General features: G+C 42.5%; 1 protein-coding gene across 3 annotated transcripts in view; it reads left to right on the plus strand.

The window, feature by feature from the left end:
* Positions 1 to 680: 680 nt before the first annotated feature.
* Positions 681 to 25,247, plus strand: part of LOC133865863 (uncharacterized) — a 39,450-nt gene continuing 14,883 nt past the window's right edge. Inside the window, exons 1-3 of one of the 3 annotated variants that reach the window (XM_062302368.1) lie at positions 681 to 976; positions 1,424 to 3,194; positions 3,351 to 3,543. In XM_062302368.1, the coding sequence (XP_062158352.1) occupies positions 1,591 to 3,194; positions 3,351 to 3,543 (1,797 nt within the window). In that variant the 5' untranslated portion in view covers positions 681 to 976; positions 1,424 to 1,590. Of the gene's footprint in view, positions 3,195 to 3,350; positions 3,544 to 25,247 lie in introns of all 3 variants that reach the window. The other 2 variants (XM_062302366.1, XM_062302367.1) reach the window with 2 other exon arrangements.

The following is a 25,247-nucleotide window of genomic DNA, read 5'->3' on the forward strand; positions in this document are numbered from 1 at the left end:
TACGTCTACGAGGGCTACATAAGGCCTAAGCCTCCCTAAGAAGAGTTTGTAGCCCAGGATTTGGAGCTCGGCCGAGTTGTTGTTGTGTATTGTAGGGACGGGTGATGGACTGGTGAGGTTGTGAAGGTTTTGGGAGACTCAAGGTAAAGGGTTTACTTCAAGAACCCTTTGGATGTGATTGAGTTTAACCGAAAGGATTTGAGGGTGCACTAAATACGACTGTTTGAAAAAAAAAAAAAGAAAAAAAAAAAGAAGACAATAAAAAAATATGATAATTAAATAAATAAATAAAGCATATTTAGATAATATAGAATTAAGAATAAACAATCGGATGTATGGTGCATTTTAAAACTCATTAGCTAAACTAGATAAAGTGAGTTTTGATTAGCTATTCTAGATTGAGATATATATAAGTCATTGTGAGTGCTCTAATCTATGATTTTTTTTTTAAAAAAATCTATCTAATCTAAGTTTATAACATAATTAAACTAAGAGTAATTGTGCAAGAAACATTACTCTAACAGGGCCCATAAAACATCATCCTTTTTTTTCCCTCTTTATTGTTTTGTTTCTCCTCGGCCTGCCGTGATATGTTTGAACAACTATTTGTCCAAGAAAAGATAACCGGAGAGAATTTATCTTGTACAATTATTACAATTAGTATTTACCATATAAAAGAGTGAGACGTACACATTTCCATTCCCAATCAAGGCAGAGTCCGATTAATACATAGATTTCCTTCCATGTAAATCAAAATCATTTTCTGTACTTCACCCTCCAATTCATACGGTCAGAGAGAAACCCAAGGCTCGAAGCGTTCTCTTGCTATATCCAATCCCCCCCAAAAATCCCATTGTTCTTCCAACTATTCTTATTTTTCACAGATACCCTTTTGTTTTTTTTATCAATTGGGTAGCCAATTCTTGCCGATCCAGATTAGTCCATGCAAGAAATCTACCTGGTTTCTTGAGTTCAGGTAAAATGCCGATAACCCATTTATAGATCTCTCAGAATTATTACTGTGACTGCTGTATAGTGTTTCTTTTTGTCTTTTTACTTTGTATGGTTGTTGAGAAGATGGAGGAACAGAAAAGAAAATGGAATGATTGTTGTGCTTTATGGTTTTTTAACCACTGGAAAGTTTGTAAACCTGAATTACTCGGAGGGAAAAAGAAGAAAGTTGAACCGGAAGTAGTGCAAGTAGTTGGTTTGCTTTGCTGAGCGAAGTTTTTAGATTCATAGGGCCTCGGTTGATGAAATTCAATATGAAAGTCTGATTTTTACCCGTTTCCTATATTTTTTCTTGCTTTTCAATGAAGTATTATTGTCACTCGACATGATTTTCCTTATTTGAGTTTTTTTTTTTTTTTTTACTTCTATCTGCATATCTTCTTCTTCTTTTTCTTTGGCTTTTCTTTGTCAGGCTTTGATTTTGTGATTGCAAGTGTTGAAGTGGAGAAAACCCAGAAAGTTTTAAGTGGGAAAGTTTGGCATTGGTCTTTCCGACCAATGAGAACCTTAGTAGTTCTAAATTGGAAATGATCGCCGAAGATGATGGGGATTGAAAGTCGGCATTGAACTTTTTAGGAAATGAGTCGCTCTCCTTCATTCACAGTGAAGACAGAACTTAGTCCAAAGCTTGATCCTGAGTCTTTGCGGCAATGGGTTGTGGCCTTTTGCATTATTAGATTTGATCTTGAGCAGGGCCAGCTCATTGAAGAGTGTTACCCACCTGGCTGTCTTACACAAGATGAGGAACTTGAGATCGCTTTTAGTTCTTTCCCAGATTCGGTTTCCCAGCACCAGAACCGGTCAAGTATACACGATTGTATCTTCTTTTTCCGGTTTCGAAGGCAGGATGATTCTCGACTGGTCCATGTCTCTTCCTCCGAGAGATCTGAGGATGGTAAGGAGTTATTTCCGGACAAAAGAAATCTCAGAAGGTCCAACAATAGCTATAGTAATAAAGCTTCGAGATACATGTATGGTTATGTTTTTAATAGACAGAGACACGATGAGAGGCTAAAGCGAGGTGGGGAACAGAAGTCTGTGGTAATTTTGTCCCTTAGTCCTTACTCCAGTGTGTTTAGACCTCTGTTACAAATAATGGGTCCATTGTATTTTGACATTGGAAAGAAAGCTCTTGAGCATATTGCTGCTTATGTTTCATTGTGGCCTGCTCCTGTACCCGGTAAGCTAATGGAGCTTCCTATAGGGAATGCTACACTTAAAGTGAACTTGCCACCTGCACATAGCTTGCCCTTGGAAAGTGGAATGTCGTTTGAAGAGTCTGCTTCCTCTATGGCTCCATTACTTCCTAATAATCAGTCAGTACCCCAGGGTCTTTTCCATGATTCAGATCTTTTTGGTGCATTCCGGGGCCTTCTATTGCAGCTTTGGGTGTTGTGGGAGTTGTTACTCATTGGTGAACCTATTCTTATCATTGCACCAACACCTCCCCAGTGTTGTGAGGCTGTTGCCAGTCTTGTGAGTTTGGTTGCACCACTACTTTATAGTGTTGATTTCAGGCCTTATTTTACCATCCATGACCCTGAATTTGCCCACTTGAACTCGCTTCAAGAAGGAGACACTTTTCCTCTTATGGTTTTGGGTGTGACAAACCTCTTTTTCCTCAAGGCTCTCCGTAACATCCCCCACATCGTTTCAGTTGGAAGCCCTGCTCCCAGCTCAAACCGGCTTGCCCTCACAACAAGGTCTTCTACTGGCAAAATCTCTGCTAGATCAGAAGTATTTGGTCTTCAACAGCTTTCCTTGAAGAAGCTTTCTCCTTCAAATTTGTTAAGTGCTGTGAAGTTGAGAAGAGATGGTCCTCTTTGTCTTATGACGGAACATAAGGAAGCCATTTGGAGCACTTATGCTGCAATAACGAAGCCGGACACGTCTATCTTGAATAGGCTTATAGATGCTGGGATGTCACCTAGGGTTGAGGAGTCAATGTCAGTTGTTAACAATGAGATATTGCGGCGGCATTTCTTGGAGCTCACTACCAACTTTTTGGCCCCTTTTGGTCCATATTTTAGGACTAAGACACCTTCAGAAGGTTCTCCTCCATTTTTTGACCCTCCCCCTCTCCCTGCATTTATCGCTGATGAATTCCTTGCAAGTTTGTCCACAAGAGGTCCAGGGAAGTTCTTATCAAAGAGAATGAAGTCCAACTGGCTCGATTTATACAGGTGATGATTACTGACTACTGCACACATCATTTACTACAAGATCCCACCCCACCCCCATCTGTCTTTTATGTTGTTCTGATCAAATAGGGTGTTCTTAATTCAAAAAATTTCCGCATCTTTGGTTTGTTACCTTTGTCAGTTTATTTTTCTACTCAGGCGTTTTCTGAAAGGACCCAATTTCATGCCATGGTTTCAAAGAAGGCGTGCTGTTGCTGAACAAGAACAACATAAACTGTGGAGACAGGCAAGGATAAACACCGACATACAACAGTTTATTTCTAAAATGTCTGAGTTGGAAATTGTAGATTCATTCAATGCTATTGAGAGGCATCTTCTTGGAGAAATACAGGTGCATTTCCCCCTTATATAATATGCTGTCTTTTACTTGGTTGTGCCTTTATCTTCTGCAACCTTTGAGTAAATCATGATGTATATGCAAAAACTCAAGAGGCCTTTTCAGCTTTCAAAAGAGCACCTTTATATTAGGAAATATATATATACTTCGAGCTCTATAACACAGCTGTGATCTCTTTATGAGGGAAGTTAAAGAGTGACCTGGATCGAGTGCTTAGTCTTACTGCATTAAGGATTAAAAAATGTGAAAGGGTGGTTAAACTAATGATTGGTATGGTGATTAGATTTTTCAACTCGTTTTCTTAGTAGTAATATGATTCTAGTAATATGATTCTAGTGGCACTAGATAATAATGATTGGGTTGAGGACTCAATACCTTTGCGCTGAATTTTGATGCACTAGTGAATGCTAACTCAAGAATTGACATGTTAATCAATCTCTCTCCTCCAAAATCTACCTTCTGATACCTACAAATATTGCAATTCCTAATATGTCATGCAGAGCGTAAATGATGTAGGACAGATTTGGAAAAATCTGTCCACATGTGCTTGTGTTGGGTTTGGGGTTAGGAGAATTTGTGAATCTAGGGTTTAAAGTTTTAGACGAAAGAGTTAGGATTCAACGATTGACTAGGATTTTGAAACAATGGGTCTTCTAGGCAAAAGCATTGGTTTGGTAAAATTTTGAGAAGTGCTTTGGGTTTTGAAAACAGTTTCTAAAAAAGTAAACATTGAGAATTGATTTGGTGGAGGCCACATTTTGAAAAAAAGTTATATGTGGGGTCTACAAAGGAAAATTCGTTAAGTAAGACTTTGAGACGCATATTTGAAAAATTAAAAATTGATGAGTGTTTCCCAAAATATATAAAAGAAAAAAGAAAAAGAAAAAGAAAAACTATTACTGTTTACACTCCACAGTGGTGGTTGCTCCAGATGGTCTTGGTGGCCACCGGGGGCTCGCCGAATGGATCCGGCAGCCACTACGAGGCTGCTGGATGTTCATGGTGGCCACCACGAGGCTGTCAGAAGTTCATGATGCCGGAAGTTCCTAGCGGCCACTGTAGAGCTGTCAGAAGTTAATATGGTGGCCATCGCGGGGCCCCGGAAGTTAATGGTGGACATCACGGGGTTGGCAGAAGTTCATTGCGGCCACTGCGGGGTTGCCAGAAGTACATGGTCTCCATTGCAGGGCCACTAGACATTCTTGGTGGTCACACTAGGCAATCGAAAGTTCATGGCTGCCACTGTGGGGTCACCAGACGTTGATGGTAATTATTTTTTTAAAAGTGCATTGTGTTTTATTTTTAGAAAAAATGCTCTAGTGGTCTCTAAGGTATGGGCTTTTATCAAATCGCTCCTTAGGGTTCAAAAGTTATCAATTTATTCCCCAAGGTTGGAACGGTTATCAAATAGATCATTATGTTAAATTATTAATGGTGTTGCCATGTCATACCCAATCAGAACATGATATGTGTTTGGTTTAATAAAAAATATAAAAAGAAAAAGGAAAAAAAATATAAAATATAAATATATAAAAATAAGAAAAACAATATTCTTACTTATCAAAAAAAAAAAAAAAAGAAAGAAAGAAAGAAAGAAAGAAAAACAATAAAAAGAAAAAAAACAAAAAACAAATTTTGGGTGTAGTTTTGGCTGCCCCCTTTGGCTGAAAATGTGGTTGAATATAACACCTCCTTTCGTAGGAAGACAATATTACGCATTGCTCAATCAGAAACATGAGGATATAAGAATTCCATAAACTAAAATTAAAGAAAACCAAATGTCTCATAATGATTTAAACTTAAACCATCACGTACTATTATTACAACTCATCTCATAAAACTTAAACTTTAAACCTTTATTCTTTTTTTTGATGAAGAATAATAAGTTTTATTGAAAAAAGAGGAAAATCCTCGTACATGAAGAGTATACAAAGAAAACAAGAGCACCAAAGAGCTAGCTGCTATACAATGAGCACCAAGAACTAGGTGTTGTTACAATCTAGAAAACAAATCAGATCTACCACATTCCCTGAAGAGAAGGTAGGAACATGAGCAAGGGCCAAATCCAGGAGAGATCTCAGGAAGGAGGATTTAAGAAGAAGCACACTGGACTCACTATCTTCAAAGATCTGACGGTTTCTTTCTCTCCAAATGCTTTACATTAAAAGTGCTGGAATAACTTTCCAGATAGCTTCTCTAGGATGTCCATGCCCAAAGAATTTCCAACAATGGAGCAGTTGAGGCACGTTACCAGGAGTGACCCAAGAGACCCCAAAATTGATAAGCACTAGATGCCAGATATCTACAGAGGACTCACAATGGAGGAGAAGATTAATAGTTTCCTCATCCTTCTTACAAAGGCAACATCGATTAATCAGCTGAAACCCCCGCCTTCTAAGATTGTCCACCGTGAGGATTCTACCCAGAGCTGTGGCCCATAAGAAGAAAGCAATGCGCGAAGGGGCCTTCACCTTCCAAATGCTTTTCCAGGGGAATGAACCAGGCTCTTCACTGTTAGGAGAAGATAAAATAGTGTAGTAGCTTTTAACCGCAAAACCATGCCAGCTTGTAGGAGTCCACACTGTGCTATCCGTAGCTCCCGAACCCACAGTATAAAAGAGTGAGAAAAGAATTTAGAGATTCAATTTCCCAATCATGAACATCTTGCATGAAATTAAAATTTCAAAGGGTGTGCGGACTGGGGTGATCCATGTACTCTGAAACCAAAGCCTCCTTGTTACGAGCTAAGGCAAAGAATTTAGGAAAAGAACACTTTAGAGCACTATCACCGCACTAATTATCATGCCAGAAACGAATGCGAAGGCCATCCCCAACTTTAAAGGAAATATAATTGGAAAAAGCTCCCCAATTTTTTCTAATATACCTCTAGAGACTAACCCCATAAGAACCTCGCGCTTCCTCAGAGCACCACCCTCCTCTCTGGATCTCATACTTTGAAACAATCACCTGCCTCCATAAATAATCTTGTTCATTCCCGAACCTCCAAAGCCGTTTACTGAGCAAAGCTTTGTTAAATAGAGTAAGGTTTTTGACGCCTAAGCCCCCTCTCGCAATTGGGGAGCAAACAATCTTCTAGTTTACCAAATGTAAATTGTGTTCCCCACCTGGACTGTCCCACAGAAAATCTCTATGAAAACGCTCAAGTCTAAGTGGGAATACTGGAAAGCGTACTCTTGATGAGAGTAAGACGTCCTTCCTTAGACAAGTAAATCTTCTGCCAACTCGCTAGCCTTTTTTCCATTTTCTCAATTACCTCATTCCAAATGGCTAAAGATTTGAAGGGAGCACCAAGAGGAAGACCCAAGTAATGCAACAGAAGAGAAGTGATATTACAACCGAGGATCTTAGCCAGCCCCTCAATGAATCCCCCACTGCAACTAACTCGGATTTTTGAAGGTTAACCTTTAAACCTGAGATGGCCTCAAAGCACAAAAGAATGTGGTCCAATTTATGAATTTGATCCACGTCAGCATCGCACATAATAAGAGTATCATCTGTGAACAACAGATGTGAAATCTCCAAGGGGGAGTTGTTGCGATTGTCAACTCGGAAGCCAGAAAGAAAGCCCCTTCCATTGCTCTAGAAAGCATCCTATTGAAGGCATCCATGACTAAAACAAATAGAAGCGGGGATAAAACAAGCGGAGATATTAGTTGTTTTGTTTCAATAGAGTATATTGAAACAAAACAACTAATGTGCTAGGTGCACTCATTCCATTCCTCTTCTATGTGAGGGCTTCTTTCTCTGGTTTTCCTGGCCTGTAGAACTATCCTTGACATCATCTGGGTTGTTTTAAAACATAAAAACAAAAGGTAAGTCGAATACTCAGTAAGTAGATACAACATATAATAAATAAGGTTGGAAACAATTTTAAAGTTTCAATTAGGGCTTTTGGGGAGGAGGCCTTGGCAATTAAGGATGCCATGGAAGAAGATTTTAAGAGGGAGTTTTTTCAGCGAGAGAAGATGATTGCGCTCCAAAAGTCTAAAGGAAAAAGGGAGCTACTGAATCTGCATAGCTCCATCAATTATGGTGATGCAAAAGATTCTCTTAGGAGTAGGAAAGGCAAGGCACACATGATGTAAGTTTGTGTGCTTTGGTGGGTGGTGGGTTGTTTTGTATCTTAGTTGGGTTCTCTTGTAGTTTGTTTTGGAGTTTTTCTTCGATTTTGGGGGCTTAGGTTTTGTTGGTTCTGTTGGGTTTTTGCGGGTTAGCTTTGGTTGTTCTTCTGTATACTTCCTGTGTTCCTAGGGGTGCCTTACACTTTCATTAATAAAGTCTTCTTGTTTTTAAAGTTTCAAAACATCAAGAAATACAAGTAAAACATTCATCATCATAAAGCTTTCTTTCCTTTAAACTCTTGAGTGGCCGACACAATTACACCTTGTGTGTGTAAGGGTTGGCGATCACTAGGATCCCGGCTCCATTCCTGTGGCTATAGGTGGAGCCGTGTCTAGGATATGGACATCACTCGATAAACTAGGGTGCACTCGAGTGAGCCATTCCCAGCGCACCATTCAAGATGGCTGCCCCTGCCCATCAGCTTCGGCACCATTGCACATCATTCATAGGGCCAAGAAAGCATTTTTAAAACGTTTCATTCTTTCATGCAGTCATTTCCTTTTCTTTCATTTCTTTCACTGTCATCTAATATCATAATGTATTTATAACATGTTCGTAACGTAGTGGAAGCATTCACATAAAATCATTTGAATTTAAATTCTTTTTCAATATATAATATACGATACATAAAGTGGCTACCAATTAAAGGCTAACATTGCATTTATGTACTTCGAAAATAACTTTAAGAAAAATGACATTGACATTTGGAAGAAAGCAAATGTATGATCATATCTACTTAGCTCTCTCCTTAGCTTCAAAAGTTCAACACTCTTCCCTTAACAACCTAAGCAAACATTTACAACAATTACTATTATTAACGCCCTCCTAAACCATTTCTTATTTTCCATTGTTTTATCCTCCTAAACATTGCTTCCCACACTAAGGGATAGATCTGATTTCTCCTCTTTAAGACACTCGATCACTTATACACATGTTGTGCTAACGTCGAACACTCAGGAAAATCATGCAATCATGTTGTAAAAACCATATTCATGTCAGTTAAGTGAAGAAAACAGATCTAGCGTGTTTCCTTTAGTACTGGCAGCATGTATATGAAGATCAAATGTCAACTTTCATTCAGTTAATGTATTATTAGGTTTTCGTTATTGGGGGTGTTGTTGGGTTGCATTTTACTGGGGGTGGGTCGACAAGGCGTTCGAGGACTGACCCAGTGGGAGTGGGTCTGGTGTCGCCGGTCCCTTTGGGGTGTTGCTTCTTCCGGGGGTGGGTCTAGTGGATTGCAGGTGACTCTGGTTCCTTCAAGTCCAGCCTCTACAGTCTTCGGGTTTCCTCCATCGTCGGCTCTAGATCCTGATTTTTCGGCAGTTCCGGCCCATTCTCCGGCCGCTGCCTTTAAGTTCATTCTGTTGAGGCCACTTCAGATTCCTCAACCCGGTTTTGCCCCCTCTTCTCTTGATGGAGCGGCTGGGTTGGGTGAGAAGTTGCGATCATCCCTCCCCGTGGTGGTTTCTAAGGCTTTTCAGTGTTACTACCGAAGGGCGAAGGAACTAAGGGAATGGCATTCTATTAAATGGAATGATGAGCTATTTTCGAATTCCCTGGAAGCCATGAAGATGTCTGCTGGCTGTGCTATTAAAAAGGTTACGGTTGCAGACCCGCTAGTGAAGAAGGTTACAGAGCCTCCAGTGAAGCAGGGTCTAAGAAGGGGATTTCTCAATCCTCGCTCGAAGGTGCCAATTATTTTCACATTGTCGCAGAAGGTCGTCGAGGTCGGGATTGTTGGACCTTCCTCCCCCTTGAGAGGTTGCCTATCTCCTTTTTCTCCTTATTTCGCTGAAGGAAATGGATCTTCCCAATCTTGAAATTGGCCTATCGGTTTTGATCATAATGGGGAGATTGTGGTTTGGGAGGAGGACGAAGATTATTGGGATGGTTTACCCTTGGATTGGGCTTTGGATGGTTCTTTTGAGTTTTGAGGAGGAGGCCTTAGTTATTCGGGATGCCATGGAGGAAGATTTTTTGCGAGAGAAGATGATAGCACACCAGAAGTCAAAAGGCAAGAGATAGCTACTGAATCTGCAAAGCTCCATAAATTATGGCGATGCCTCAGTTTCCTCTAGATGTAGTAAAGGAAAGGCCCGCATGTTGTAGGGTTGTGTGCTTTGGTGGGTTGTGGGTATTCTCTCGGGTCTGTGGGTTTTTTCTCGTGTCTGGTTGGGCTCTTTTGTGGGTTGTTTTGGGCTTTCTTTCTTGAGTTCTTGGGTTCCTTTTTCGTTTTCTATCAGTTGTTGCGGGTTAGCTTTTGGTGTTTCTTGTTTATACTTCCTGTGTACCAAGGGGCGTCTTTATGCTTTTTTAATAAATATTTTCTTACCTATCAAAAAAAAAAAAAATTAACAGGTTTTCGTTATGATTCTTATAATAACAAAACTATACATCAATGATACGGCTTATTAGAACTCATACCTGAGCAAAATCCAGTTGTGACTTAGGAGAAAAACGAAGAGACAGAATCTGCTTTCTTGGGAAGCAACACTGATCGGTGCAGGTATCAGTTTCTTGCACTGATTTTACAAGATTTAAGATATTGGAATTAGGAAAAACACAAAGGGTATATTTTTTTTTTCTCAAATTTATTGAAAATGGACTATTAAAAACTTGAAGAAATCATTGAAAATACTTACAAAATTCTTGATTAGAAGCTGGTCAGCAGTTGGCAGCTTCTAGGAGATAGTTTTGGGGCTTAACTTACCCGTGATTTTGCATGGAAGAGACACAAAAACCTTTAGATAGGTTATAACCAATCTAAATTTTAGTTAGGGTTTTGGTTTTGCTAAAAAAGTGTAACAGGTCTAATAAAAGAGATGCTACCTTTGGGCATGTGAGTCGGTAGATCACAAATTGAGCTTAGTTGGCATTCAAGTGGTCTTGACAGTTGATAATACAGTTGGGTTGTTTTGTATAAAGAGAGGCAGGCAATATTGGGCTTCTCATTCAGAATCTTGTATCTTGTTGTTTCGGACTAGTAACGTCTTCAAGATATTTTTTGTTCCTTATTCCATGATAGGATCGAGGAGCTCTAATAGCACTTTGATCACACCCGAAGTGATGTTACTATTTTGACATGTATTTTGCTGTATTTTGTGTATGTAAATGATGGTATGTGTTAGGACAGTTTTCGGTACAGTGTGAACAGTGTGTTTTTCGATGGTTTTCACGCTCCCCAAAAATACTGCAAAACAAGTAAAATCAAGAGACCCTTCCGAGGATCTCACTCTGATGCCTAAGCCAGTATCTAAGAGAGAAGTATGCTCTATACATAAAATATTCAGTCTGTTTTTATACCTGGGTATGAGCCTATTTATAGGCAAAGAGGTAGAGGTTAACTTGAATTAGGTTTCCTGCTCCTACTTGGCCTAGGAACGCTGTCAGAATCTGATTTGGGCTTGGATTCCTTACCAAACCTGGATTGTGATTCTTTCCCAATTCTTTTTGTAGTATGATTCTAATCTTGGATTTTCAGGGATTAGACTTGGACTAGGAGTCCTATCCCAATTCAACTTGGAGTAAGACTGTTGACCGGATTTTTCGAGGATTCCTAATTGTACCTATATTGTGACTTCTAATCCGGATTTACTTGGGTGTGGTTGATATTTGAGTTTCTGGGACTTGCTTGTCTCGAGCCTTGGTTGAATGAGTTAACTCTCAGTCTCGAGACTCAATCTAGATGTAGCTCTTGTCGCGTATTCTCATAAGTAGCTTTTTTGGGGATGACTAGTTTGGGTGTCTATCTCTTGGGATAGGCCTACCCAGGAGTTCTGTTGTCTTGGCTTTAGGGCCACCAATTCTCCTTGGGCCAGTACTGACCAGGAGGTCCATGGTTCTTCAGATTTGCTGGTCTGAGTGGATTTATTCCCGACAGTATGGTTATCGAATAGAATGAATTGTTGTATTGAAATAAAATAGATTACAATTGATTGGATCAATTCGAGATGATCAATCTCCTGCTAACAAGACTAAGATTCTAAGCTATAGTTTATATGCCAAAGGTTCTGAATGAATGAAAATACAAAGGAGTGGGCCTTTATTCTATAGTTTACTTGCATGATAACTCAGTCCTAGTGGTTAGCTCACTTGTATGACAGTTTAGCCCAATGTAGTTATAACTAATTCATAGCCCACTTGCTTAAAACCTATTTATGCTAAGCCACTCAGCACTTGCCACGTAATCCACCTTACATGTAGACACGTGACAAAAAGTGGCGGCAGTTTATTATAATTTTAGGGTTTTAAGTTAAAATTATAAGCTGGCAATATATGGGTAAAACTGACGGCTGTGGGGGAGTTTAGGTTTTAGGGTAGCTAGGGTTTTAGTGTAGCTATAGAGTCAAGTGTGTTTTAAAAATAATGCAACTTTCCTTTACTTGTTTTGGAACAATAAAGCTGGCAGCAGTAAAATCAAGTTTCCTTCTCAAACTAAACTTATTTTCTTTTTGAAATAACTTAGGAAAACAGCTCTTACAAAATAGGAATGTGTTGACATACATTCAGGACTTGTTTTAACATAGAAACATTCCTTTTTGGGGAAAAAGAAAGCTGGCCAAATTTTGTTAGGATTTAGACTTCAATTTTATTGACATTCTTACCCTTCTTAAGTCTTTTTCATTCTTCTAACATACCCCTCTATTAAACCTACGAATATATATATATATATATATATATATTTTTTTTTTTTATCCGTAAGAGGTTTTTTTTTTTTTTTTTTTTTTTTAAAAAAAAAAAAGAGCATAAGGCGCCCCTAAGTACATAGGAACAACCAAAGCAGCCCACCAAAACAAACCCTTAAAAACCAAACACTTGAATCGAACCCTCAAGAAGCATTCCCCGCTACCGCATGTGAGGCTTCCCTTTCCTATTCTGAGTGGACGCACTTGCAAGACCGTAGTTGATGGAGCTTACCAAATTCAAAATCTCCATCTTGCTTTGGACTTCAGGCATGCAACTTTAATTTCCCGAATAAAGTCCTCTTTAAAGGCATCCAGAATCGCCAAGGATGGATGGATCCTCATCCTCAGCACTATCCACCTCCCAATCCAATGACATGCTGGGAGGAAGAACACCCAAAGGGTAAGGGAAATCTCCAGCCTCCCCATCCCAAACCTCATCACCCTGCTCCCACACAACTACCTCTCCAGATGGAACAAACGCTACTGCTCACTGCTGAGATTGGGACAAACCATTCACCCTGAATTCATCGCCCTTTTCAAGGATAGGAGTGACGCAACCACTCAAGGGGGATGGAAGCCCTATCATCCCATCTTCCTTGACATCCAGAGTCGTTGACAACACGACCGACTCTAAAAGCGAGGAATGAGGAGTATAAACTTTCATAGCCAGGGTCGGGTTGAGAAACCCCCTCTGAAGGAAACCCTTCTTCGAAATATATGGCTTAACAATATCCTTTACAGAATCTGCCACTCTCGCAGAATCCTTCACTAGAAGCATTGCAACTGCTTCCTCAGCTGTAAAACTGATAGGCAACCTCATTGCTAGCATAGATTCTACTAATAAATCCTTATCCAACTACACTAATCGACCTTCCCTTGCTTTCCGGTAGTATTTCTGAAATGGCTCAGATATCGGCGACACAGAAAAAGAAGAATGAAGCTTCTCACCCAACTCAGCCGCCCTTGAAAAAGAAGCCTATGAAGGGGCAAAGATGAGCTGAGAAGACCCCTTAGGTCTGAGCTGAAAGGTCAAACAATCACCACCGGAGCTGCTTGGCAAAAGGGCAGAGGTACCGAAAGAACCAAATCCAGCAACAGAGCTTACCGGAGCCGGAGGAGCATCCAGTGACACCGAAGACAACATCTCCGGTGTTGGCAAGGGGGGAAAGACGAATCGTATAGATGCAGACAACTTGGCGGAATCAACTGCTGGATCAAAAACACACCCACCCCTGGAAGTTGACAAACCCAGATCCACCCCAGAAATCTCCGGCCAATGAGAACTCCCATGGGCCACTGTTGGACGTAGAAAACACTTTGCATAAACGAGACCCGCTTCAGGTGGACTCGTAACCTCAGAGACTTCCATCGTCTGATTTGTCTCTTTGAATTTGGGTTTAGGCATGAACCGGCCCAAACTAAATCCTTTAAACTTATGGCCCAGACCGTACCTAACAACTTCCCAACAACCCGGCCCACAACTAAGTTGAACCTGATGAGCAACTTCGCGTACGCAAATTGAAATGCGAATTTGACATCCTTGCAGAGCCTACCAAGCCTCGAACAGAGAGGACCAGCTTTGAGATTCTTCTTACCCAATGGACGCAGCAGCTTCTCCTTGACCATCAAATCAAGTGGAGGTATCTCCAACACAGAGCAATCCACCGTCGATCTCACCACCTCATAGTCTACAGACCTCATCGCCGGGAAGAAATCAATAGCACACGGCTCTGCCAACAGAGCCCACAACCTGGAATGATGTAATGGCTTCGACCGCACCACCTCCGCATACGACGATGGAAAACCACCCACGATGTGCATCTCCGTTGCATCAGGGCACGAGTCCGACCCTCACCACCTCTACAAACGAAGGCCTCGTCCTATTCAAAACCAATCCCTCCTTCCCACCCTTTTTCTCAACCAAGAACGAAGACCCACTCCCGCACCCCACCGCAGCAAAAAGGAAGTCTTTTGCCTTTTTAAGCTCATTGGCAAATTTGTGTTAGCCCCACCCTCCACAACCCTTAGGGATCAGTAGAATCCCTCTCCGTCCGCCCATCCCATAAGCTGCCGTCTCAAAAAACCGGCCATCTTTGTGCCCACCTTTACTCACGATCAAAACCTTTGTCCCCTCCCTAAAAGATTTTACAAACTCTTTATCTCCAGGGAAACCCAAAAGAACATCTATCATCAACACTAGGCAAACAGTGCACTAGTTGTTCAGGAAGACCTCACCGAAGAAGCCTTTCCTCTTTTCTTTCACCTGCAGCACCAACACCCCATCCAAGACCAAGATCAGAAAAGATTTCGACTCCATTAAGAACCTCCTTTCCATCTCAAGGCTCACGTGAAATCATCTTTCCATGAGATAAGGAGGACCACGACTGAGATCTAGTGGGACGCACCTACTTGCTCCACCGCTAGCGCGAAGAGAGAGGGGACTCTTATTCTATGGGAATGAGAGCTTTTGGAAGAGAGTGGGGAAGACCATGAAAAACTCCAATAAATTAAACCTACGAAATTGGAAGAGATAACTAAGGAAACAGCTACCAAACAATTAAGTAAAAATATAAAACAGCAAGCAACATTATAAACATTACACTAGGAGGTCCAGGGTGCTACACTGAACCTCCTCCAAAAGCTTGAGGGTGGTTTGGCCACCCTCTTTGGCCAATTTGGGATGGTCGGACCACCCCCAGAAAATTGAAAAGATTTTTTTTTTTTCTTCTTTTTTACATTTATATTTAGGTTTTTATATTTGTTATTTAATGGAACGCGTGTCGTCTTCTAATTGAGTATGATATGGCAGTACCGTTAAAAATTTAATGGAAGGTAGACAGAAGGATCTATTTGATATCAGTTATAACCTTAGAGAGTAAATGATAACTTTTGAATCTTAGGGAGCGATTTGATAAAGGTCCACACCCTAGGGACTAATTGAGTATTTTCCCTTTATCTTTTTTAGAAGTATTTTGTGAAAAGTGTTTTGTTTTTTGAAAAGAGTTTTGTAGTTTCTCTTGAAAAGTGTGTTAGTGGTGATGGCCATATTTGAAAATCTGTTTGGATAATTGATATTTGAGAAAAGTTTTTTGTAATTGAGAAGCTTTCTAAAATTTTGCCAAACACCCATTGTTTTATGAAGCAAACAAATTTCTGGAAAATTTTGGATGGGAGCTGTATTTCTGAATTTGAAGTTGGTTTGATAAGTTATTTGGTGGCTATTTGGTAGAGAAAGTATGTGTGGTTCTATGGTTTTGATATGTAGGGAGAAGAAGGGCCTGATTTGGGGCTGTAAAGAAGGAAGAGAGAGAAGTTTGTTGCTGTTCATGTAACATCCCGGTTCCATATTGGGAAGAAATTAATAGTCCACATAGAGTTGGTGACTTATAAAGATACTCATGGATGCTAAATTCCACATTGCTTAGTTACTAGCTGAAACTGGGCTTTCAAAGTGTTATGGGCCTGGGTTTGTGAGCGAGTGATTGGTTTGTGGATGGGTAAAGTTGCAGGATCGGATTTCCTGAGTTTACCTATGGTGAAAGGTGGTGGATGGATAATGAGGTATTCGAGGTACCTCTGCCTCCCAATTCAACTACTAGAGTTGTGTTTTGATAAATTTCAGCATGCATTCTTATTATTCAGAATCTCTACTTATAGAATACAGTATTGCTTTTGTTTTGGCTAGTGCCTTATTCTAGGAATTTCCTTCCATATTCAACTCCCTAAAATCCTGCTATCAATCCCTTAATTAATGGAATACATAATCCCTTATTCTTAGGAATTTCCCTTCCTATTCTTAGGACTTTCCCTCCCACAAGTCGTGCTCCACAAGCACCGACTTGTCCCTCACTTCTTTCCTAATGTAAATCAGCCGCCACTAGGATTAGGGTTAGGTTTTGCTGCAGCTAGGGTTTCGTCATGTTGCTGCATGCGTTTGTGCCTCCTAACATAGGTCTGTAACACTCCTCCACCCTTAGAATGGCCCTTGTCCTCAAGGGCAAAATTGGGAAAGCGAAGCTGAAGGTCCAAGAGAGGCTCCCATGTGGCATCTGCGGGTGATAACTCCTTCCAATGCACGAGCACTTCAGCATTTCCCTGCTGAATCCGTTGGTCCAGAACGGCTTGAGGAGTCAACTTGCTATCTTGGGAAAGAAGAGGAAGATCATCTTGGACCGGTATTCCAACACCCACCCATTTTTTTAGGACCGACACATGAAAAACGTCATGAATTTTAGCTTTTGGAGGTAGGGCCAGTCGGTTTGCCACAGGGCTGATTTGTTTGATGATTCTGTAGGGCCCACAGAACTTGGGAGCTAGTTTCTGATGCTGCCTCTTCTGCACAGAGTGTTGCCGGTACCCTTGGAGCTTCAAGTACACCCATTCGCCTTCCGAAAAACTGCGTTCCATATGAGCTTTATCATATATCTGCTTCATGCGATTCTGGGCTCCAAACAATTGCTGCCGTACCTCTTTAAGAACTTCATCTCCGGTTTTCAAAGTCTCCTCAACAGCAGCGGACTTTGTTGTGCCCGGAATGTATGGTAGCAAGGATGGTGGTGGTCGACCATAAACGATCTCGAAAGGAGTCCGCTTAGTGGCCGAGTGGAAACCGGTGTTGTAACAATACTCCACCCATGGCAGCCACTTGGCCCACTGTTTCGGTGAAGAGCTGGTGAAGCACCTTAAGTACATTTCAATGGTGTGGTTCACCACTTCCGTTTGGCCATCCGTTTGTGGGTGATAGGCGGAGCTGAAATTGAACTTGGTTCCATGGAGGCGGAAGAGTTCCCGCCAAAAAATCCCGGTGAATACCGGGTCCCGGTCATAAACAATTGAAGAGGGGATGCCATGTAAACGGAAGATTACCTCAAAGAAGGTCTGTGCTACTTGGGCTGCTGTGTAGGGGTGCTTGAGAGGAGTAAAATGCCCATATTTGGAAAGACGATCAACAACTACAAAGATAGTAGTTCGGCCATACGAGGTAGGTAATCCATCTATGAAATCCATGGATATATCGGTCCAAACGTTGTCGGGAATGGACAGTGGTTGCAACAGCCCAGCAGGTTTGGTGTTGTCGGCCTTGTGGCGTTGGCAAGTATCGCAATTCTTAATAAAATTGCGTAGTTGTGGCTTCATTTGCGACCAATAGAAAACCGACTTGATACGCTTGAGCCCCTTTTGATACCCCTCGTGGGTGCTGTTATGGAACTCAGTGATGATTGCTGTTGCGATAGGAGAGGCAGATTTGAGATAGACCCGGTTTTTGAAATAAATGAGGCCCCCTTGCAAGCTCCAAGGACCCGTGATGTTCTATTGCTTGATATTCTCGGCCAGGGCTATAAGTTCCGGATCTTGTTGAAGTTCCTACTGAATGGGTTTAACCCAGTGAGGGATTGGTGCGGACAGCGCCAAGAGAGTACCTTCCATTTGTCGAGAGGGGGCGTCTGCTGCCTGGTTCTCATAACCTTTCTTGTATTCAATGCTGAAGTTGTACCCCATGAGTTTGAGCAGCCACTTCTACTGTGTCTCGGTGGCTATGGTTTGGTCCCATAAGAACTTGAGGCTGTGGTGATCAGTCCGCACAACAAACCGGTGGCCCAGGAGGTATGACTGCCACTTCTGGACCGCTGTGACTAAGGCAAGCATTTCCTTGTCATAGGTGAAAAGAGCAAGGTTACGGCCATGGAGAGCTTGGCTGAAATACGCAATGGGCCGGTGTGATTGCATCAAGACTGCCCCTATGCCAAGGCCGGATGCATCAAATTCTATTATGAATTGTTGGGAGAAATCCGGTAGAGCTAATACCGGTGCCTCGGTCATAGCCTTCTTGAGCCGAAGGAAGGAGTCTTCAGCCTCTTCGTTCCACCCAAAGGCATCCTTTTTGAGGAGTTGTGTCAAGGACCGAGCAATGATGCCGTAATGCTTGACAAATTTGCGGTAGTAGCCCGTGAGACCGAGGAAGCCTCGGAGCGCCTTAAGAGATTGGGGCTTCAGCCATGCCAACATTGCCTGGATTTTATCGGAGTCTACCGCAACACCATCCTTGTCGATAACATGGCCCAAATAGTTCACCCTCTGCTGTCCAAAACTGCATTTATCTTGCCTCACATACAAGTGGTTAGCCCTCAAAAGCTCAAAAACAGTAGATAGGTGCTGTAAGTGTTCTGTCCAAGACTTGCTATATATTAGGATATCATCGAAAAAGACAAGAACGAACTTACGCAAGAGGCTGCCGAAGATGTCATTCATCAATGACTGGAATGTCGAAGGGGCATTTGTGAGGCCAAATGGCATCACCAGAAATTCAAAGTGCCCATGGTGCGTGCGAAAAGCTGTTTTTTCAATGTCTTGTTGTTGCATCCGTATTTGGTGATATCCGGAGCGAAGGTCAAGTTTGGAGAAATACAGGGCCCCTTGCAGTTCATCCAGCAGCTCATCTACCACGGGGATGGGAAATTTGTCCTTAATTGTAGCCCGATTGAGGGCTTGGTAATCTACACACAACCGCCACGAACCATCGTGCTTCTTGACTAGCAACACCGGGGAGGAATAAGGGTTGGTACTAGCCCGAATCACACCTGTATTCAGCAATTCGACCACAATTCTTTCTATCTCATTTTTCTGGTAATGGGGGTACCTGTAGGGGTGCACATTGACCGGAAGAGAACCCTGGATTAGGGGAATTTTGTGGTCATGTCGGCGCACAGGAGGGAGGCCGTGTGGTTCCTCAAAGAGCCCCTGGAATTCCTCCAACAGCTGCTGCAGGTCAGGGTCGTTGATGCTCGAACATTGCTGTTCCACCCCCAATTCAACCGCCAAAAGTTGAAGTAAAATACCCTCGGGACAGCGGCGAAGTTCTCTTTGCATTTTTGGCCCCTCCAATACTCTATTGCTGGGTGAGTTCATACCAATCAGCGTTACCCTTCTCCCTTGCCACGTGAAGCTCATGTGCAGGGAGGCAAAATCCCGAAGGATGGGATCGAGTGTCTTGAGCCATTGTGCCCCGAGAACGGAGTCATACCCCTAAAGATCAATGAGAAAAAACTCAAGTATGAAACAAGTGCCTTCTAGTAAAACCGGTACTACCGAGCACTTCCCTTTACTCAACAGCCTTTCCCCGTTGGCCACCATTACTTCAAAAGCCGTGTGCTTGTCGGGCACCAAGCCCAGTTTTTCCGCCAACTTTGTGTTGAGGAAATTATGCGTGCTTCTCGTATCTGCTAGCAGAATTACTCGTGCCTTTTTTATGGTACCCGGTGTCAATGGACAGCACAACTGTCCATAATTGTCCATTATTTCTTTCCTTATTCTTTCCGTATTTCTCCTTATTCTTTCCTTATTTCTCCATCTCTTATTTTGTATAGTTTGTACGTAGAAGGCTAGAATCATGCGGGACTTTATTTTTCCATGTATAGCATTCATGTAAAGTCTATATAATAAACAGAACTCAAGGCTAAACTCAGCCATTCACATAATATTTTGTCATGGTATCAGAGCCCAATTACTAAATTTTTTCTGCTTCCTGATTTTTTTTTCGGTTCGTGGCTTCTCGGTGGTTTCTCGGTTTCCCGGTAGTTTTTGGTTTCTCGGTGGCTTCTCGGTTTCTCGGTGGTTCTTGGCCTCAGTCTCTCGAAATCGTTTTCTGCAGCTTGGGTTGGTAGTTTCGGCAGTCTCTGTGTGGTTCTCGGTGGTTTTCTCGGCACTTCTCTGGGCAACAGTGTGGGTTGTCCCTCTCAGTGACGTTCTCGGCAGAATTTCTCTTCTCGGCAGAGTCTTTTTTTTTTTTTTTTTCTTCCCTATGGATTCAGCTCCTGTGTGTGTTAAGTTTACCGGCACCAATTATGCTACCTGGGCATTTCAGTTTGAGTTCTTTCTCAAGGGCAAGGCGCTTTGGGGTCATATTGATGGCACGGATGTTGACTCATCGTCAACTTCTGAAAAATCTAAGGCTGACGGGTCTTCTCCGTCCTGGGCTGTGCTTGATGCCCGTATCATGTCCTGGCTTCTTGGTTCGGTGGAGCCTCATATTGTCACTCACCTGCGGCCTCATCGCTCTGCTCAAGCCATGTGGGCTTATTTGAAGCAGGTTTATCATCAAGTCAATGATGCTCGTCGTTTTCAGTTGTAACATGAAATTGCCATGTTTCAGCATAATAGCCTTTCCATCCAAGATTATTACTCGGGTTTTTTGACTCTTTGGCACGAATATGCGGCCTTGGTTACTGCGGACGTTCCTACTGCCGCTCTTTTTGCTATTCAAACTCTTCACGCCACTACACAGCGTGATCAGTTTCTTAAGAAACTTCGCCCAGAATATGAACCTGTTCGCTCCTCTTTGCTGAATCGCTCTCCGGTTCCCTCTCTTGATGTTTGTTTTGGTGAGTTACTTCGTGAAGAAGAACGTCTTAGTACTCAAGTTATTTTGGAGCAATCTCATGGCAGTTCGGGGGCTGCCACTGTGGCCTTCTCTGCCCAAGGCCGTGGACCGCCTATGCATTCTCGACCGTTGCAGTGTTTTTGCTGCAAGGAGTCTGGGCATATTGCTATTAATTGTCCTAAGAAATTCTGCTCTTATTGCAAGAAGAAGGGTCACATTATCAAGGAATGTCGTATTCGTCCCTCAAATCGTCCAGCCCAGGCATTTCAGACTTCAGTTCTTGCTGCGCCTACTGCTGTTCCTGCTGCCCCTCCTGCACCAGATTTTTGCACCCCAGAAATGGTACAACAGATTCTGATCTCAGCCTTATCTACAATGGGGTTTCAAGGTAAACATTCCCCTAAACTCTGGTATGTGGACTCGGCCGCTTCTAATCACATGACTCCTACTCCCACCGCTTTGCGCCATGTTCGACCCTATGCTGGTAACTCTGTTATTCAGACTGCCAATGGCAGTTCTCTGCCTATAGCTGCTGTAGGAGATGCCTCTTCTACGCTCACCGATGTGTTTCTTGCTCCTCAGCTTTCCACAAATCTTATTTCGGTTGGTCAATTAGTTGAAAACAATTGTGATGTTAAATTTTCTGGTGATGGTTGTGTTGTGCAGGACCAGGTAACGGGGGAGCAGATCGCGAAGGGACCTAAAGTGGGGCGCTTGTTTCCACTATTTTTACCTGTTCCAGTTTCGTCTCCAGTTTCTTCTATTAAGTCTTTTGCTTGTAATCCGATCTTAGTATGGTGTGGCATCGTCGTTTGGGCCATCCCAATACTCAGATTTTATCTCATGTATTGAATTCTGGTTTGCTTGGTAATAAAAATGGTTCTTCTTTCTCTCTTGAGTGTGCTTCTTGCAAACTTGGTAAAAGCAAAATTCTTCCCTTTCCTTTGCATGCTAGTCGGGCATCTCACTGTTTTGAACTTATCCATAGTGATGTTTGGGGTCCTTCTCCCGTAAGTTCACATGAAAAATTTAAATACTATGTGACGTTCATTGATGATCATAGCAGATTTACTTGGGTCTATTTTCTTCGCTCTAAATCTGAGGTCTTTCGTATTTTTACTGAATTCTTTGCATATGTTGCCAATCAATTTTCTTCTTCTATTAAAACATTACGCACCGATTCTGGTGGTGAATATTTGTCTACTGAGTTTCAGGCTTTCTTGGCATCTAAGGGTATTCTTCATCAACGTTCATGTCCCTCTACTCCTCAACAAAATGGAGTAGCCGAACGTAAAAATCATCATCTTCTTGATGTGGTACGTACTCTCTTGTTAGAATCTTCTGTTCCGTCCATGTTTTGGGTCGAGGCTATGAAAACTGCTACTCACTTGATTAACCGTTTACCTTCTCAAGTTCTACATATGGAGTCTCCCTATTTCCGCTTATTTGCTAAGCAACCTAGTTATGATAATCTTCGTACTTTTGATTGTGTATGCTTTGTTCATTTACCTCCTCATGAGCGACATAAATTATCTGCTCAATCTGTCCGTTGTGCTTTCTTGGGATATAATGTGTGTCAAAAGGGATTTGTTTGCTATGATCCTATCTTACGTCGTACTCGTATTTCTAGGAATGTTATTTTCTTTGAAAACCAACATTTCTTTCCTGTGTCCTCTCTGTCATCGTCCTCTACTGTGGTTCTTCTCTCCTTTGAGGAGTGGCTCTCTGATCTTCCTCCTGTCAGTTCCCGATTTAAACCAGGTATTGTGTATACAAGACGCTCCCGCCCACAGCCTCTTCCAGTTGCTCACCCGGTATCTGATCCTACTACGCTCCAGATTCAGTCCGTGGCAACATCTCCTGAGCCTTTGGTTCGTCGCTCTTCTCGAGTGTCTGTACCTCCGGATAGGTATGGTTTTTCTTCTTCCAATGCTGACAGTTCTATTTCTGCTACATTGGCCACTTTTGATATTCCCAACTGTTACTCACATGCTGCCAAGCATGATTGTTGGCGACAGGCTATGCAGGAAGAGATTGCTGCTCTAGAAGCCAATCACACCTGGGACATTGAGCCTTGTCCTCCTACTGTGGTGCCCCTGGGATGCAAATGGGTTTACTCAGTCAAAGTTCGATCTGATGGAAGTTTGGACCGTTACAAGGCTAGGCTTGTTGCTCTTGGAAATAATCAGGAGTATGGTGTCAATTATGAAGAGACTTTTACTCCAGTGGCTAAAATGACAACTGTTCGTACGATTCTTGCCCTTGCTGCTTCTAATGATTGGCCCCTACATCAAATGGATGTTAAGAATGCTTTTCTCCATGGGGATCTGAAAGAATGTATTTACATGAAGCCACCTCCAGGCTTGTTTTCATCTCCGACTTAACATGTGTGTAAGCTTCGTCGCTCCCTTTATGGTCTCAAACAGGCTCCGAGGGCCTGGTTTGATAAATTTCGCACCACTTTATTGCAATTTTCATTCAAGCAGAGCAAGTATGACACCTCTTTGTTTCTTCGGAAATCGGACATGGGTATTGTTCTTCTATTGGTTTATGTTGATGATATTGTGATCACTGGTTCCGATTCTATTTTACTTGACCAGCTCAAGACTCATCTCTCGGGGTCCTTTCATATGAAAGATCTTGGGTCTCTCACATATTTTCTTGGTCTTGAGGTGCATCGTGGTCCCTCCGGCATTTCTCTCAATCAACATAAGTATGCTAGTGACTTGGTGGCAACAGCTGGTCTTCAAGAGGCTCCTCCCGTCGATACTCCCATGGAATTAAATGTCAAGCTTCGCAAAGAGGAGGGTGACTTGCTGATCCCAGCCTATACCGGCAGTTGGTGGGAAGCCTCGTTTATCTCACCATTACTAGATCGGACATTTCCTTTGCTGTTCAGCAAGTCAGTCAGTTTCTTCAGGCTCCTCGTCATCTACATTTGACTGCTGTCCGAAGAATTATACGCTATGTTCGTGGTACTTCTGCCCGTGGTTTATTCTTTCCTGCCGGCAATTCTCCTCGTCTTGCCGCTTATAGTGATGCTGATTGGGCTGGTTGTGCGGATACTCGTCGCTCTATCACTGGTTGGTGTGTGTTCTTAGGTGATGCCTTGATCTCCTGGAAAAGTAAAAAGCAAGACAGAGTCTCTAAGTCATCTATGGAATCTGAGTACCGCGCTATGTCTCTTGCTTGCTCAGAAATTATTTGGCTTCGTGGTTTGCTTGCTGAATTAGATTTTATTGAGACTGACCCTACACCTCTACATGCCGATAATACCAGTGCTATTCAGATCACGGCCAATCCTGTCTATCATGAGCGCACCAAGCATATTGAAGTGGACTGTCACTCTATCCGGGAAGCCTTTGAAGCTAGGATTATCACTCTTCCACATATTTCCACTGATCTGCAAATTGCAGATATTTTCACCAAGGTGCTCACTCGTCATCGACATTGCTTCCTAAGTGGCAAATTGATGCTTGTTGATCACCCTGCATCAATTTGAGGGGGGCTGTCAATGGACAGCACCGCTGTCCATAATTGTCCATTATTTCTTTCCTTATTCTTTCCGTATTTCTCCTTATTCTTTCCTTATTTCTCCATCTCTTATTTTGTATAGTTTGTACGTAGAAGGCTAGAATCATGCGGGACTTTATTTTTCCATGTATAACATTCATGTAAAGTCTATATAATAAACAGAACTCAAGGCTAAACTCAGCCATTCACATAATATTTTGTCAATATTTTGTCACCCGGGATACGCATGGTCTGGGGGGTCGGTACTCCAGAGATTGCGTGAAGAGAAATTTCCGAAATCTCGAACTCCTCTCCCCCTGCTTCTCCTTCCTCAGTCAGGTCTGGATTCTCAACTTCCCCCTCATAAATACCTTCAATAAGGAATAGCTTCTTGCACCTATGGCCGGGCGAAAACTTATCATCGCAATTGAAACAAAGGCCCCTTTCCCTTCAGTCTTTTAGTTCTATTGGGCTCAGTCTTCGGACTGTTGGAGTTCGGTTCCGCACCAAATTGGCGAACGGTAAGGGTGGCGCGCTAGGCTGGCCAGCAACCCTTCGTGGTTCGAAAAAATTGGAACTCCTTCGTTGGGACATCAGCCGCCCCTCATACAGCCTTGTGAGCCCCACAGCTGCGGTCAGGCTGGTGGGTCGGGAAGCCTGAACTTCCAGCCTGATACTCTCCTTGAGGCCGCTTATAAATCCCCCCACTTGTTGTACTACCGAGAGCCTCCCCGCCCTGCTCAACAAGCGCTCGTACTGCCCTTGGTATTCACGTACCTTTCCTGTTTGGCGTAGTTTTGTGAGGTCCCCAAGGAAATCGTCGAACTGCGTAGGACCATACCTCACGTGCAGGCCGTCCTTCAAGTTTCCCCATGACGCAGCTTCCTCCGTTTCCTTAAAGAGCTGGTACCACAATTGCGCTTCGTCCTCAAGGTGGTACGCCGCCAAACCTACCTTGTCTTCTTCCGCAGCATTTT

This window comes from Alnus glutinosa, chromosome 4 (genome assembly GCF_958979055.1).
Source record: "Alnus glutinosa chromosome 4, dhAlnGlut1.1, whole genome shotgun sequence".
Lineage (NCBI taxonomy): Eukaryota > Viridiplantae > Streptophyta > Magnoliopsida > Fagales > Betulaceae > Alnus > Alnus glutinosa.